Source organism: Grammomys surdaster, unplaced genomic scaffold (genome assembly GCF_004785775.1).
Source record: "Grammomys surdaster isolate TR1022 unplaced genomic scaffold, NIH_TR_1.0 189, whole genome shotgun sequence".
In the NCBI taxonomy this organism is placed as follows: domain Eukaryota; kingdom Metazoa; phylum Chordata; class Mammalia; order Rodentia; family Muridae; genus Grammomys; species Grammomys surdaster.
In genome coordinates this window covers 702,828-719,903 of record NW_021604634.1, presented here as the reverse complement: position 1 = coordinate 719,903, position 17,076 = coordinate 702,828, and the positions used below count along the sequence as shown (strand labels likewise).

At 44.5% G+C, this 17,076-nt stretch overlaps 1 protein-coding gene across 3 annotated transcripts in view; it reads left to right on the top strand.

Annotated features, from left to right (window-relative positions):
- Positions 1–16,561, top strand: part of Atp9b (ATPase phospholipid transporting 9B (putative)) — a 216,265-nt gene extending 199,704 nt beyond the window's left edge. For 2 of the 3 annotated variants that reach the window (XM_028768921.1, XM_028768919.1), the window contains 4 exons: positions 11,585–11,642; positions 12,617–12,820; positions 14,671–14,703; positions 15,404–16,561. In XM_028768921.1, the coding sequence (XP_028624754.1) occupies positions 11,585–11,642; positions 12,617–12,820; positions 14,671–14,703; positions 15,404–15,540 (432 nt within the window). In that variant the 3' untranslated portion in view covers positions 15,541–16,561. The remainder of the gene's footprint in view (positions 1–11,584; positions 11,643–12,616; positions 12,821–14,670; positions 14,704–15,403) is intronic. The other variant, XM_028768920.1, reaches the window with a different exon arrangement.
- Positions 16,562–17,076: the final 515 nt, after the last annotated feature.

Genomic DNA, 17,076 nt, shown 5'->3' with positions numbered 1-17,076 from the left:
CATCCCCCACCCACCCAGAAACCCCCTATCCCCTCACCCCTCCTCCTCCTTCTCTGCGGATGTAACCCCTGCCTACCCCCCAACTCTCACCTCCCCACCCTCAAAATTCCCACGCCCTGGGGTGTCCAGCCTTCACGAAGTCAAGGATCTCTTCTTCCACCTATGCCCAGCAGGGCCCTCCACTCTTACTTATTCAGCTGAAGCCCTGGATCCCTCCCTAAGTGCTCCCCAGCTCCTGGTTTAGACCCTGGGAGCTGTGGTTGGTTGGTATTGTTGCTCTCCTCATGGGGCCACAAACCCTTTCAGCTCCAATGGCCTTCACTCTAACTCCTCCATTGGGAACCCCATGATCAGTTCAATAGCTAGTTGTGAGCATCTGCCTCTGAATATGTCAGACTCTTGAAGACCTCTGAGGAGACATCAATATCAGGCTCTTATCAGCATGCACTTCCTGACTTCCACATCAACATCTACCTTTGTCACCTGTGTTTTTTATCTTAGGCCATTCTGACTGGTGTGAGGTGGAATCTCAGTGTTGTTTTCATTTGCATTTCCCTGATGACTAGGGATGCTGAACACTTCTTTAGGTGCTTCTCAACCATTTGAGCTTCCTCAGTTGAGAATTCTTTGTTCAGCTCTGTGCTCCAGTTTTTAATAGGGTTCTTTGATTGTCTAGAGTCTAATTTCTTCAGTTCTTTGTATACCTTGGATATTAGCCCTTTATCAGATGTAGGGTTGGTGAAGATCTTTTCCCAATCTGTTGGTTGCCACTCTGTCTATTGACTGTGTCCTTTGCTTTACAGAAGCTTTGCAGCTTTATGAGGTCCCATTTGTCAATTCTTGGTCTTAGAGCACAGGCCATTGGTGTTCTGTTCAGGAACTTTTTTCCTGTGCCTATGTGTTCCAGGCTTTTCCCCAGTTTCTCTTGTATTAGTTTCAGTGTGGCTGGTTTTAGGTGGAGGTCCTTAATCCACTTGGAATTGAGCTTTGTACAAGGAGATAAGTATGGATCAATTTGCATTTTTCTACATGCTGACCACCAGTTGGACCAGCACCATTTATTGAAAATGCTATCTGTTTTCCACTCGATGGTTTTAGCCCCTTTGTCAAAGATCAAGTGACCATAGGTATGGGGGTTCATTTCTGGGTCTTCTATTCTACTCCATTGATCCTCCTGCCTGTCTCTGTTCCAATACCATGCAGTTTTTATCACTATTGCTTTGTAGTACAGCTTGAAGTCGGGGATGGTGATTCTCCCAGAAGTTCTTTTATTGCTGAGAGTAGTTTTTGCAATCCTGGGTTTTTTGTTATTCCAAATGAATTTTAAGATTGCTCTTTCTATCTCTGTGAAGATTTGAGTGGGAATTTTGATGGGGATTGCATTAAATCTGTAGATGGCTTTTGGCAAAATAGCCATTTTTACTATATTAATCCTTCCAATCCATGAGCATGGGAGATCTTTCCATCTTCTGAGATCTGCTTCGATTTCTTTCTTCAGGGGCTTGAAGTTCTTGTCATACAGGTCTTTTACTTGCTTGGTTAGTTGCACACCCAGGTATTTTATATTATCTGTGACCATTGTGAAGGGTGTCATTTCCATAATTTCTTTCTCAGCCAGTTTATCTTTTGAGTAGAGGAAGGCTACTGATTTGCTTGAGTTAATTTTATATCCAGCTACTTTGCTAAAGTTGTTTATCAGGTTTAGGAGCTCTCTGGTGGAAGTTTTGGGGTCACTTAAGTATACTATCATATCATCTGCAAATAGTGAGATTTTGACTTCTTCCTTTCCAATTTGTATCCCTTTGACCTCCTTGTGTTGTCTAATTGCTCTGGCTAGGACTTCCAGTACTATATTGAATAGGTAGGGGGAGAGTGGGCAGTCTTGTCTAGTCCCTGATCTTAGTGGGATTGCTTCAAGTTTCTCTCCATTTAGCTTGATGTTGGCTACTGGTTTGCTGTAAATTGCTTTTACTATGTTTAGGTATGGACCTTGAATTCCTGATCTTTCCAAGACTTTTATCATGAAGGAGTGTTGAATTTTGTCAAATGCTTTCTCAGCATCTAATGATATTATCATGTGGTTTTTTTCTTTGAGTTTGTTTATATAGCGGATTACATTGATGGATTTCTGTATATTGAACCAACCCTGCATTCCTGGGATAAAGCCTACTTGATCGTGATGGATAATTGTTTTGATGTGTTCTTGGATTCGGTTCACTAGAAATTTATTGAGTAATTTTCATCAATGTTCATAAGGGAGATTGGTCTGAAATTCTCTTTCTTTGTTGGGTCTTTGTGTGGTTTAGGTATGAGCGTAATTGTGGCTTCATAGAACGAATTGGGTAGTGTACCTTCTGTTTCTATTTTGTGGAATAGTTTGAACAGAATTGGAATTAGGTCTTCCTTGAAGGTCTGATAGAATTCTGCACTAAAACCGTCTGGTCCCGGACTTTTCTTTGTGGGGAGACTTTTAATGACTGCTTCTATTTCTTTTGGGGTTATGGGACTGTTTAGATGGTTTATCTGGTCCTGATTTAACATTGGTAACTGGTATTTGTCTAGAAAATTGTCCATTTCATCCAAATTTTCCAGTTTTGTTGAGTATAGGCTTTTGTAGTAGGATCTGATGATTTTTTTTTAATTTCCTCAGTTTCTGTTGTTATGTCACCCTTTTCAGTTCTTATTTTATTAATTTGGATACTGTCTCTCTGCCCTCTGGTTAGTCTAGCTAAGGGTTTACCTATCTTGTTGATTTTCTCAAAGAACCAGCTCCTGGTTTTATTGATTCTTTGGATAGGTTTTTTTTTTTTTTTTTGCTTCTATTTGATTGATTTCAGCCCTGAGTTTGATTATTTCCTGCCTTCTACTCCTCTTGGGTGTATTAGCTTCTTTTTGTTCTAGGTCTTTCAGGTGCATTATCAAGTTGCTAGTGTATGCCTCCAGTTTCTTTTTGTAGGCACTTAGAGCTCTGAATTTTCCTCTTAGCACTGCTTTCATTGTATCTCATAGATTTTGGTATGATGTCTCATCATTTTCATTAAATTCTAAAAAGTTTTTAATTTCTTTCTTTATTTCTTCCCTTACCTGATTATCAAGGAGTAGGGTGTTGTTCAGTTTCCATGTGAATGTGGGCTTTCCATTGTCTTTGTCATTTTTGAAGACCAGCCTTAGACCATGGTGATCTGATAGTATGCAGGGGATTATTTCAATTTTTTTATATCTGTTGAGGCCTGTCTTGTGCCCAATTATATGGTCTATTTTGGAGAAGGTACCATGAGGTGCTGAGAAAAAGGTATATTCTTTTGCTTTAGGGTGAAGTGTTCTATAGATATCTGTTAAGTCCATTTGGTTCATAACTTCTGTTAGTTTCACTGTATCTCTATTTAGTTTCTGTTTCCATGATCTATCCATTGCTGAGAGTGGGGTGTTGAAGTCTCCCACTATTATTGTGTGAGGTGCAATGTGTGTTTTGAGCTTTAGTAAGGTTTCTTTTATGAAAGTGGGTGCTCTTGTGTTTGGCACATAGATATTCAAAATTGAGAGTTCATGTTGGTTGACTTTTCCTTTAACAAGTATGAAATGTCCTTCCTTATCCTTTTTGATAGCTTTAAGTTGAAAGTCGATTTTATTCGATATTAGAATGGCTACTCCCGCTTGTTTCTTAGGGCCATTTGCTTGAAAACTTGTTTTCCAATCTTTGACTCTAAGGTATTGTCTGTCTTTGTCACTGAGGTGGGTTTCCTGTAACCAGCAAAAAGCTGGGTCCTGTTTGCGTGTCCAGTCCATTATCCTATGCCTTTTTATTGGGGAATTGAGTCCATTGATGTTAAGAGATATTAAGGAGAGGGTGTTGTTGCTTCCTGTCATTTTTGCTAATAGTGGAGACATCGTTTGTGTGGTTATCTTCTTTTGGGTTTGATGGAAAAGGATTATTTTCTTGCTCTTTCTAGGGTATGATTGCCCTCCTTGTATAGGAGCTTTCCTGCTATTATCCTTTGTAATGTTGGATTTGTGGGAAGATACTGTGTAAATTCAGTTTTGTCATGGAATATCTTGGTTTCTCCGTCTATGGTAATTGAGAGTTTTGCTGGGTATAGTAGCCTGGGCTGGCATTTATGTTCTCTTAGGGTCTGTATGATATTTGTCCAGGATCTTCTGGCTTTTATAGTATCTGATGAGAAGTCAGGTGTAATTCTGATAGGTTTGCCTTTATATGTTACTTGGCCTTTTTCCCTTACTGCTTTTAAAATTCTTTCTTTGTTTTGTGTGTTTTGTGTCTTGATTATTATGTGATGGGAGGTATTTCTTTTTTGATCTAGTCTGTTTGGTGTTCTGTAGGCTTCTTGTGTGATTATGGGCATCTCATTCTTTAGGGAAGTTTTCCTCAATAATTTTGTTGAAGGTATTTACTGGCCCTTTAAGTTGGGAATCTTCACTCTCATCTATACCTATTATCCTTAGGTTTGGTCTTCTCATTGCGTCCTGGATTTCCTGGATGTTTTGTGTTAAGAACTTTTTGCATTTTGCGTTTTCTTTGACAGTTGTGTCAATATTTTCTTCAATATCTTCTGCACCTGAGATTCTTTCTTCTATCTCTTGTATTCTGTTGGTGATGCTTGTGTCTATGACTCCTGATTTCTTTCTTAGGTTTTCTATCTCCAGGGTAGTCTCCCTTTGTGATTTCTTTATTGTTTCTACTTCTATTTTCATGTCCTGGATGGTTTTGTTCAATTCCTTCATCTGTTTGTTTGTGTTTTCTTGTAATTCTTTAAAGGATTTTTGTGTTTCTTTAAGGACTTCATCCTGTTTACCTGTGTTCTCCTCAAGTTTTTTGATAGTGTTATTTATTTCCTTCTTATAGTCCTCTATCATCATCATTAGAAGTGATTTTAGATCTGGTTCTTGCTTTCCTGGTGATATGGGGAGTTCAGGACTTTCTAATGTGGGAGAACTAGGTTCTGATGATGGCAAGTACCTTGGGTTGCTGGTGCTTGTGTTCTTGCGCTTGCCTTTTGCCATCTGGATCACCTTTGTGCTGTCTGTGCTGTCTCAGACTGGAGCCTGACTTTCCTATTATCTAGGTTGTGTCAGAACTGTTTGGGATGGGTTTTGCTGCTGGGGTTAGAGCTGAGGCCCAAGATGTGCTCCGTGCTCAGGTGGAAACTGGAAGGGGCCCAGGCTCTGGATCAGGAGTGCATTCCTGGGTCCCAGTGGATCCTGGTTTCTCCCTGATTCGGGCAAGTATTGCTGCTTCCTAGCCTAAGATACTGCTTGGGTTAGAGCTCCTGGGAGCCCCGCTTTCTCTGGGTTCTGTGAGATTGGGTGCAGAGCTGACTCCCAGGATCTGCTGAGTGCTCTGGCTCAGAGGAAGGAACCTGCGCTCTGGGCCAGGAGTGAATTCCTGGGTCCCAGTGGGTCCCAGTTGCTCCCTGTTTGGGGGCAAGTATTGCCACCTCCTAGCTTAAGATACTGCTTGGGTTAGAGCTCCTGGAAGCCCCATTTCCTCTGGGTTCTGGGAGATTGAGTACAGAGCTGACTCCCGGGATCTACTCGGGCCCAGACTGGAAGGAACCTGTGCTCCCAGCCAGGAGTGAATTCCTGGGTCCCAGTGGGTCCCAGTTACCCCCTGTTTGGAGCAAGTGTTGCTTTTTCCTTTCCTGGGATGCTGCTTGAGTTAAAGCTCCTGGGAGTCCCTCTTTCTCTCGGTTTTCTGGGGTTGGGTACAGAGCTGCCGCCTGTGACCTGCTCTATGCTCGGGCCCAGACCGGAAGTCGACCAGGATTTGTATTCCTAACACATAAAGAACTCTTAAAAGTCATCAAGAAAAACCAGTTTAAAGAGTGAACAAAAGTTCTAAACTAATAACTACAATTAATGTACAGTTGTCAAGGAAGCCTGTGAAAACTGCTCACCATTATTTTCTGTCTACGTCACAGATTTAAACCAATAAGCTAACATTACACACCAACTAAGAATGGCTAATGTAACTACCCAGACCTAGTGAGGTCATGAACCTTAGAGGAGAACTTGCTGTCGACCTTTACTAGACTAGTGTGATTCCTAACTGCATTCTAAAACCTGTGCGCCCACAGACACGGGCCGCTCTCACCCTGCATCTAAGAAGCCTCTCTTACCAGCAAGTGGACGCCAGTATAGAACACTTAAACTGTTCAGTGTACAGAGATGATCTGATCCTGGAGAGCCAGCCTCCGCAGATACATCTACAACACTACTCTTGCACCTAAGGCTCAGGGAACACCAGAAGGGAGTGGAAAGTTTTTAAGAGCAAGAACACAAGAAAGTCTACTGTGAGATGGTCTTTTAGAAAAGACAAGAAAGCTACACCCATGGCACCTCAACAATATGACTGAACAGCAACAGTCATGGGGTCTCACCCTACAATAAGAACCATAGGCAACTAAGGATGGGATGGGGAGAGCTGGTCTCTGCCACAGGTGAGCTTTCTAGTTGGTTATCCAATACAAAACGATCAGCTCTGAAGGCATACACACAGAAGCAATGCAAGTAGACTCAGCAATTTGTATTTATATAGTTACACACATATACATCCAATGACTATAGAGGGAGAAAGAGAGCGCGTGCATAAATATGAGTAGAACTATGAGGGGGATATGGTAAGGGTTGGAAGGAAGAAAGGGAAAGGGAAGTAATGTAGTTAAATTTTAATTTAAAAATAGACTTTTAAACGAATGAAAAGAAATGCCAGAGTTTCCAATAAGTCACACGCTGGTGAGGACATGCACCAGCAGCAAGTTTGTGGTAGTTTTGTTACAGTTGCCAAGAGCTAGATGCCGCCAACTCTACTTGGACCAGAGAATGGATAAGCGTCCTGGTGACCACAGACAGCAGTGATGATACAGATATGAAGTGGGATGTTGTGTAGAAGAAGAAAAACAGATCATTCATACGATACGAATCACAGATGAATCTGAACTGTGTTTTGCTAAGCGAGACTCAACGCCAAAGTTACTCTGATTCTGTTTCTCTGAGATCTGGAAAATATAGAACCAGAGGGCAAGAACAGATCAGGGGTTGACAAAACTTAAACTGTAAGATGAGGGGATCTCAAGGTGTTTATATCTGCCACTGTGTTGTGGGTACCTGACTATGCATGTCAGAACCTCAGACCTGTGTGCTGCAGAAGGGACATTGGAATGGTGGAATCCAGGTTAAAACAAATACATCATCATCAACTCACACGGAGATGGTGAGTGAAAATGGACAATGTCCTGAGTCACCTCTAGTCTACAGAAAGGCTGGCAAGGACTGTAAATATATTTCTCATGGGGAAGTCTTTTATGTCTTTAGTGTGCAATGAACATGTATAAATATGTATCTAGTGAGAGCAGCCTTCTTACTGATGAGACAGGGAGGTAAGGGCTGAGTTGGTAGTCAGGTGTCAGTTTGGGCTCCTGGTTTGTTGGGGGCACAGAGTGCATATTGCCATGAACATGACTTCATAAAGAAACATACATAGCCCAGGTCAGCTCCCGATAATGACCTGGAACTAGTGGCCACGAGCACATCTGGAGCTGCAGTGGACTCCAACCAGTGAGGGAGAAGTAACTTCCAAGACAGGCACAGAAAATGGAGGCCAACCTGAAGCACCATGTGGCACCAGAAAGTAAATCATTGCTTCAGAGCCATTGATGGCAGCGTTGACCTAGCATGTGACTCCACAGGAGGAACTCCCAGGAGAAGCCAAATGCATAGTAGTCTCACTGGATCTACACTGAGGAAAAAAGGGGCTTTCTTCTTAAGGACTAATTTCTATGCCTGCTGTGAAGGAACACCAGGAACTGCTATGAGTAACCCCACGGGTGCCTAATAAATAAGTGAAGACAACTACATGGGGGTATTCTTTGGCTGAAAGTATGTTTCGAAGATGTCTGGTTGGTTACAAACACCAGTTTAACAGTGGAGCCCCGGTAGATACTACCTCAGTAAGACAAGCCTAGTCCAGCTAGTGACAGCCAGTGAATGTCACAGCCTCCTGAGCCTAAACTCTTTGAGTACAAATGTGACCTGGTAGGGTCCTCACCATTTCAAGTCATTGTTATAAAGCTAGATATGATGGTGATGCCTGTGACCCTAACAATCAGGAGGCGTGGCTAGGGGGATTGCCAAGAGTTAAGGACAGCCTGTGCTATACAGGAAGTACTGGCCCAGCTAGTGCTTCATGACAAGACTCTAGCTCAGAAAGAAAAGAAAAGAGAAGAGAAAAGAGAAGAAAAGAAAAGGAGAGAGAGAGAAGAGCAAGGTTTCGATGTTGCTTTGTTTTGTTTTTAAAGAATCTTTCTCCTACACTTGGCTAGTGCTTTTGAGGAGCATTGGGGTTGTTGAAGACAAAGAAAAGAAATACTGGAATGCTGGCCAGATGGCAGTTGAGACCAGTATATGGAATATCTGTGATAGCATGAGGTCCTAATTATCCCCAGGTTCATTGATGGAAACTAGTGACATGGAACTAAGATAGCCGAGATGGTGCCCCTGCGCAGTGTTTAGTACCAGTTGTTGCTGAGTGTCTGTGGGTGTAGCAAGTGCCTGGCCAGGTGCCCCTGGGGACACCGAGTGATCTTTTTAACTGTGTGTGTCAACCCTGACTCTGGTGCAGATGCAGATTGACTGAGGGCAGTAAGCCACCTATCAGATTGCACAGTCTAAAACAGTGACAGAGTGACCAGCTAGCTTAACAGGTCTTTCTGTGACATCACTCTGTACATCAAACAAATTATGATTTGCTGTTTGTAAATTTCTGTCGATACCATTCTCTGTCATTTTATAGTTGACTCTACAATATATATTGTACAGTTGTGTGTCCCTCCCATCCCACACCCCACCTTTTCATTTCAGCCTTGGGAATATGAGAGAAAAGCAGTCTTTTTTTGTGCCTCTTTTAAGGATCAAAGTAAGTTGAGGTGAGCTGGAAGAATACTGTAATGAAGGAGGGAGTCCTGAAACTGCTGAGAAACCAAGAATGTCCCTCTGCTGGCACCCAGAGGACCAATTTGCTCATGTGTGCACAATAGTTTACACACCTATAGCTTGCACGTAACCACAACATGGTTCCAGTCCACTTGTATGTCATAAACACATGTCACCGTGAGCTATACATGCATTCTACAGCCAGTGACACTTTGTGCTTTCATATTAATGATTTTTTTATCCATCTTGAGGTTGCTAAACCCTTTTGCAAAATTCTTTTTTATTTTGGTTTTTTTTATTCAGCTACAGTCAAATGTTTAATTGGAGATACATGAATGGTAACTCCCATTGAATGTGCTATCATTCTGAGTTTCTATGTGTTGCACTGTATGGCTTATTGAGGTACATGCCATTCTTTGTGTTTCATAGAAGAGGAAACTGAGGCATGCGAAGATAAAACAAAAGGTGTGTGCTGGGCAAGGATGACTCCAAATGTCTCTCTTGAGCTATATGCTCATAACATGATGTGGACGGAGACCTGAGTGACTGAGTGACTGAGTGACTGACTGAGTGAGCCTGTCATTGAAAGGAACAGACATTCTGTATCAGGAAAAAGTTTTATAATCAGCATGAAGTCCACACGGTAAATGGATTACTGCTATGGCTAGTATATTTTTACCACAGAGATCTCTCAACAGATCCATTTGTAAGCATCCGAAAGAACACAAGGTATATACACATGTCCTCAGATTACTTATTGATGGTTCTTATCCCATTCTGCTATGTAGGGGCTTATTAATCTGTAGCCTGTATAGAGTCAGAAGTCGTCATGCAGAATGGATACACTGCCTTTCATGCCCTGATGTTTGCAGCTTTAACAAGATGAGTGGCACAAACGCCCCAATTAGCTTCCAGCATCTGAACTGATCATTTCTCTCAGTCTCAGTGCAGCTGAGAAAATCTGGCTATCAAGTAAACCTCTTACTTACATAAAACATTAAATTTCCTTTAGATTCCTGAAGTAAAATTAGTCACATAATTACAGATGGGTTTTATGGCCAAAGACCAAACAGGCTACTGTCTGACAGACAGTATTTTTCTTTTGAAAAATAGGTACCAAACCTGCTCAGTTCTCTGGTTGGTTGGTTGGTTGGTTGGTTGGTTGGTTGGTTGGTTGGCTGGCTGGTTGTTTCATTGGATTTTTTAAGATAAGGTCTCTGTGTAGTCCTAGCTGACCTGGAACTCACTTTGTAGACACCACCCCCATGCCCCCAACTTCCTGTCCTCCACCCTCCACCGACCCCTTGTTCCCCATTTCCTCACAACCCTCTGCCCCCCATCCCACCCCCAGCTTTTTTGTTTGGTTTGGTTGTTTGTTGTTGTGTTAAGTTCTTTGCTTTTTAAAACCAGTATTAGCTTTAATAAATTTCTGTGTAGTTGAAGTATCCTCCCCCGCATGTGTGCAGGTGCTCATAGAGGCAACAGTAGGTTTGTGTCCCCTGGGACTGGAGCTGTAGGTGGTATGCACTAAGTTCCCTCAACTGCTGAGCTGTCTCTTCAGCCCTGTAGTAACATCTTCCTATCCGTGCACGTTCATCATAGAAGTCCCCAGCATACGTCAGTTCAGTGTGAGAGCGAGGCTTTGGTGTGTTACTGTTGTCATGCATACCTGATATGTCTTCTGGGCCCACAGCAGTCAGCCTTGCCTTCTGGGCACATATGCCTGCCCACATTTGCTACAAGCAACTCTCCAGGGGAGTGAAGCTGAGGAAAGGGCTACATTAAATGTACAACTCTAGACTCTGACTCACTGGCATCACAGTATGCAGGAGGGAGGCAGGTAGGAGCGGAAGCTAAAGGCCAGCCAGACTCCCCCATTCTTGACCGATGCATGCAGGAGCTGCATAAGTGAGAGGCTCACACCCATCCTTCTGGCATATGTCACCTGACAGAGCTCACACTGAGAGTAAGGGGACTGACACGTGACTGTACTCCTTGTATTGCAGTATCTTAAGCTGAAAGATGCAGTGGGGATGAGTGCATAAACACCATCTCTTGTCTCTGGCCCGCCCTGAGAGCCTGTGCTCAGTTGGAATGGTTACAGAGTACATGAGAGGTCATTCCATCTGTCTGCTGGATTTACTAATGTGGCAGATTTTCCTGAAGTGATTCACAAATCAGAAAAGTTTTCTCCAGCTGGGACAAGTCATAACTGAAGTACCATCACCATTTTTATTTGAGGGAACAAGGTCCAGAGGAAACTGAGAAATATTTATTTCCAAAAAGTAACAAAGTAGAGGGGAAAAAACATGTTATCACAGTCTTTAATGCAATTGTTTGTCTATAGGCACCAATTTCTTGGTTATTAGGAATCCCAGGGCATGGCTATAAGAATTCCACAGATGAGATGAGAGGGCATCTGAGACCCCAACCAACCATGGGCATTCAGTACATACCCATGATACCCACCAAGGCAGCTACTGCAGGGGACAGCATTACCTGAGGTATCTTCTGTCAGGTCAGGACAGCCTGTAGGTAGGCCCAGGACCTGTGAGGAGCTGCCCATCCCCTGTTCCTTGGGAACATAGTTGAGCATACATTCCTGCTCTCCTAACAGACTCTTTACTGTAACCCCTAGGGAAGATCCCTTTCCTTCAAGACCTTCCTCATCTGGGTTTTGATCAGTATTTACCAAGGTAAGATGGACCCTGATGTTACCAGACCTGTCCTGTAACACACATATATATGTTCATCACTAAAAGTCCCCAACAACCTGGGATCGTATGTCTGCCTGTCTCTCTGTCGGTGTTGTCTTAGCAATACTGTTTTCTGTTTTTACCTGCAAATTAAATATCAACAGCTTAAAATGTCTCTAACAGTAAGTATTGTCTTCTGACTGTCTTGTATGTTGGTGTTCTAGCATATGGACTTATGGCTTGATATTCTGAGAAGAGCTTTGGGGTTGGTTGGGGGGGGGTTGAATTTTAGAGATGGGGTCTCATGTAGCCCAAGGTAGGTTTGGTCAAACTCATTATGTAACTGAGCAGCTGTTCCTGGCCTCCTGGCCTCCTGGCCTCCTGGCCTCCTGGCCTCCTGATCCTTTATTTTCTGCTTTCCAAGTGCTGGGATTCCAGGTGTGTATCACTGTGCTCACTTGTGTGATGCCGATACTCTACCCACTCAGCTGCATTCCCTAGCACAGACGTACTTTTTAGCTGTTGCATGCCAGCTAGTCGGAACACTTTAATAAGCACTCCTCACCTAGTGCTGCACAGTGGGCTTCTTCATAGCGTGGTAGTGAGGCCGGGAGACATCTTTTATGTGACGGGAGCTGCCGCCCTCTGTTAGAGCTTTCGTGAGGAGGGACAGCTCATCTATCCAAGCATAGCTGCCTGGCTGACCACAGAGCTCATGTGAGGCTTGCTTAAAGTCAACCAAAGGGGAAGTTGGCTTCCTGTAGATCTTTAAAGTCTGTGAGTCTCTGCAGATGCCACAGTTCAGTTTTTTGATTGGACTGTCCATCCCTGTAAAGACTGTCTGTGTCCCTGGTCCCTGTTGTGTGTATTTGAGCCAGCTGTTCCCATGCTCCCTTTTCTAGCTAGGTCACATGATAATGCAGTTCCCAGGCCAGCAAGGAAGCTGCCCTGAGAAAGGCCACTCTTTCCTCCAGGAGGCATCCTCATGTACGGGGCACTGCTGCTCTTCGAGGCTGAGTTTGTCCATGTTGTGGCCATCTCCTTCACAGCGCTGATCCTGACTGAGCTGCTCATGGTGGCCCTGACTATCAGGACGTGGCACTGGCTGATGGTTGTGGCGGAGTTCCTCAGTCTGGGCTGCTATGTTGCTTCACTTGCTTTTCTCAATGAGTATTTTGGTAAGTACTTGGAGCTTTGATTCATTATCTGCACGTGATCCTTAGTCCTTGGTTGTCATCCCCTGAACACCTTCTTTTACACACAAATGCCATAGCAGAAAGCTTTACCACACAGGTTATTTTTATGGAAACATAAAATCTGGTAGTTACTTATAAAATGAAGACCTTCACCACCTTGCTTATGCTTGCTTCACTCATTCCCTGTAAGAGCTCCACTGTTATGGTGGAAGACGCTGACTGCTTCCAGGCTGTGAGCCACATGTGTTCTACTTCCTTCTGCTGTCTGCAGAAGTTAGAGCAGCCAGAGCAGCCCAGCCAGGCTCCTGGTGGCAGCCTTATGCTCCTCACCATGTAAGGACAATGTCTTCACCAGCGCCTCCTTAAGACAGTCCAGTGCCTGTTTCTTCCAGTTTGTTCCTTACACTTCCCCAGCCCAGCTTACAGAGACTTTCCGGGAGGCCTTGGGACTATCGTGCTTCCCTAAGCTCAGTTGCCTAAGAAAAAAGATGCTAAGTGAAGTGTGCTGTTTCCTCAGGAGTTCCCCATCTGAGAACCTACACTCCTCTGTCCTCCCATCCCCTTAGTGCTGCTCCGCCCTCTCCTGGCCCATACTGTTACACTGCTAGCTTTCTTCACTCTTCTTCCCCAGCCAGAGGCTAAGAATGGAAGAAGCCAGATCCTATCAACCTGGTCAGTCAGCATGGCTAGAGAGAGGATGATGTACTCATCTGAGTTCTGAGGAGTGTGGGGCCTCCCTGGGCTCCTGGAGTAGGAAGGTCCCACTTTCCTGGACTTGAAAGCAGACAGTGTGGACATGCCCAGTACTCCCATGGTGTACGTTCTTCTAGCTGCCTGAAAGGCAGGCAGTATACTTCTTGATCTAAAAAGAAAGGCCCCAGGCTTCAAAAAGGAGAAACCTTTACATGGTCCTCTTCATGGGTTCTTCACAACCATGACAGTTTTTCTTGAACAATTGTCCATACAAGTTAGTCACATTCCCGTGGACCCTACATGTCACATGGAGACACTGTGACTTTGGGTGATGACTGTCAAGTTTGCACACAGATGAATACAAAGCCACTCCAAGTCCTGATCAAAATCAAAGCCACAGTGAGTGAGTTCAGTTGCTACCGGTCATCACTCTTTAGACCAGGCAAGGAATGATGCAGGTGGGAAACGGAGAGAGTTAGTTAGCTGTACATTAAAGAAAGGGCATCAAATGAGAATGGCACCATTACTCTTCTTTGGAGCGTGGTATGACCCACATCATCCAGTAGGGAAAGGTTTTGCTTTTATGACATTCATTTCAGCCTGTGTCTGTCACTGTTCTCAGACAGTAAGTCAAACACTAGTGCTGGAAAACAAATGATCATCCTGTAGTTCATTGCTGTCATAAGCAGACATACAGTGGATTCTGTAAATGAGAGTTACACAAGTGACACAGAACAGCCTGTCACAGGACCCTAGGCAGGACTGTTTCCTGTGTGCCCCATGCTTTCCTCTAGGCCAGACTGCACATAACAGGTCTCATGCATGGGGGAAGGCATTAGAAGCTCTGAAGCCACTCGGGTGAAGCAGACTAAAATGAACACTCTTAGACACTTAGCACAGATTCAGGGAATGTGTCTGGGTGTCTGCTTCCAAGTTACCGTGACATAACTGTTACATTGTCATTCCATTTAAAAGATTATGTGGCAGCAGGCACAACTACAAGTGCATTCCACGCTAACATAACGTTCTACGGCTTTTTAATGCATTTCTCTAATCAGTAGCTAACTAACCACTTAAAATGTCTGAGCCTCTTTTAATCTATCCTTCATCTGCCTTGTTCATGTTTTCTCTTGGCACAGGTATAGGCAGAGTATCTTTTGGCGCTTTCTTAGGTAGGTAAAGTTATTATTCCCTTCCAGAGTATAGAAATTTACAAAATGGCATTGATAAGCATGCTAAACTAATTCTTTAAATTTTTAAGTAAAAACCAATCTTCCTCTTAACTCGGCACTTGTCATCTCAGCAAAACCTCAAGAGCCTGAGCCTCCTAGGTGTGCTCCTAGGTGCTATTTAGCTAGGTGAGGGAAGTCTGGGGTCTAGCCTGCTGTCTTTCCCTAAGAGAGACTTGCTGGAAGCTCCCTCTAGCTGTGTGTGGGCACAGCCTGGGCTCCAGTCCCCAGTATGAGAGTGACTGGAAGCAGGCACTCTCAGCGAGGCTGCTCAGCAGGCTTGGGCTCTGCACTTGGGAGGCGCTTCAGCTTGCATTAGGCTGTCACAGGAGGGCGACAGTGGCCTAGTTAACAGAAAGTGAGCCTGCGTCCTCTGAGCAGCAAGGCACATGTCCTGTACATCAATCTGCAGGTACTGCCTGCCTGTTGGTTGTGTGCAAGCCCTTGCCAGTGCCAGGCTGTGCTCACTGTTGAGAGAAGCACACATTTTAGACAGCTGAGGTCAAGGACAGACCTGTGTCGCACAGCCACGATGGAGCCAATGGTTCTGGGGATCCTGAGGGGGCTCAATCTGGGCTGTGCTATGATCTTAGCTGGGAGCTCCTGTAGTTGGCACTCATTCTCCTCTACCTCCTCCTGACAGACGTTGCCTTCATCACAACTGTGACCTTCTTGTGGAAAGTGTCAGCTATCACTGTGGTCAGCTGCCTCCCACTCTACGTGCTCAAGTACTTGAAGAGAAAGTTGTCCCCTCCCAGCTACTCCAAACTGTCCTCCTGAGTATGGAATGAGGCCAGGTAGAGACTCATGTGCTGGACAGCATGAGGAACTGGCACTTCTGGCGGGCTGAGGGCTGAGCTCACCCAGCCCTGCTCGCTAGTGTCCGTACTGAAGCAGCGTGAACAGCTATTGCAAGGAAGTGACAGCCTCAGCAGAGCTGGGCAGGCTTAGCTCCTGAGCACCAGAAGCATACTTCTACAATGGTGTCCTGCAGAAAGTCATTCCTGCTCAGACTGGAGATGCCATGCCTGCACATGCCACTGCACCTCAGGAGACAGTGGGCCTGCTTGTCCACCCTCTGCCTCGGGCACACTCCTCTTCAGATGCAGTTTTGCTTTTCAGTGGACACCACACACACACACACAAGCCTAGGTGGCCGAGCGGTGACACTTCTGCTGTCCTAATTCCATTGCAGCTATGAATGTAAACCATTCCTCAAGGCACTGCTGTTAGCCGATGCATTTTTATATCTGTAAAACCATACTCAAAACTGTTTATGTAGAACTCAGCTGTCCTGTGCTGCCATGGCACCAACCACAATGCTTTGCTTCCTGAATAGGGGTCCCTAGTCCATGTGGTTATACTCCCTGAACTCATCTGAGCCTGTGACGGCAGAGCCTCTGTCGAAGGCTGCACCGAGGGCTCTTGGGAGGGAGCTCTTTAGAGAAATTCTGACCTTAGAGTTAGCCCCAGGCATTGTGTGTGCAGCTCTGCACTATCCAGTGTGTGCCCATCACACAGTGGACCTCTTGGCCTCGGCTCTTAACACCTGAAAGCAAGCTGTGGAATCTCCTTTGCACTAGTCTTTTGTATATGCTTGTGCTCTGCAGCTTGACTTTCCCTCAAATGTGGGACACTAAGACCCTGAAATCCTTGAGGAAAGATAACCTGTGGAACCCTGAGGAGATGGATCGCCTTAACAGGCCATGAGTGTGTGCAGGACCTCCACCCAGGCTCCTGTGAACACTGCTTTTCAGAGGAGAGACTCTGGCCGTAAATAAAGCTTCTTCATTCATCCCTACAGTGCCTTTTGACTTGAGCGCCTTTAGTTAGAAACCTTCTAGGTATTTGAGCATATTCCCTTTCCAGATAAAATTGCAACCAGAAAAGCTGTTTCTTATATTCTCCACAAGGTGTCACTATTTATCAGTTCACAGGCATGTTTTCTCCCTGCTGAAAGAGGGGGCCCAGAGGTCACTGACCAGAGTATCTGACCTGACTTTGTGACGTCCTCTCATTGATACAGTATGAATTAAGAAAATGCCAGAAGGCCATGAGCCGAGGGCACAATGCTTGGGTCAGGGCATAGACTGAGTGCAGATCATTCACTCCACCTGTATGCTAGTTAGAAATGGAACACACACAGGAAGCTAACCAGCATGCTTGTCAAGAGTTGCAGAAAGTCTCAGAAAACAATACTATGATCCTCTGTGGTTCAGCTACTTTGATGCACAGCAGCTTTGATGCACAGGCCTTCCCAAGGCAGTAGATACAGAACAGGAAAAGTGGTCAGACTTTAAGATTTTAGAAGTCAAG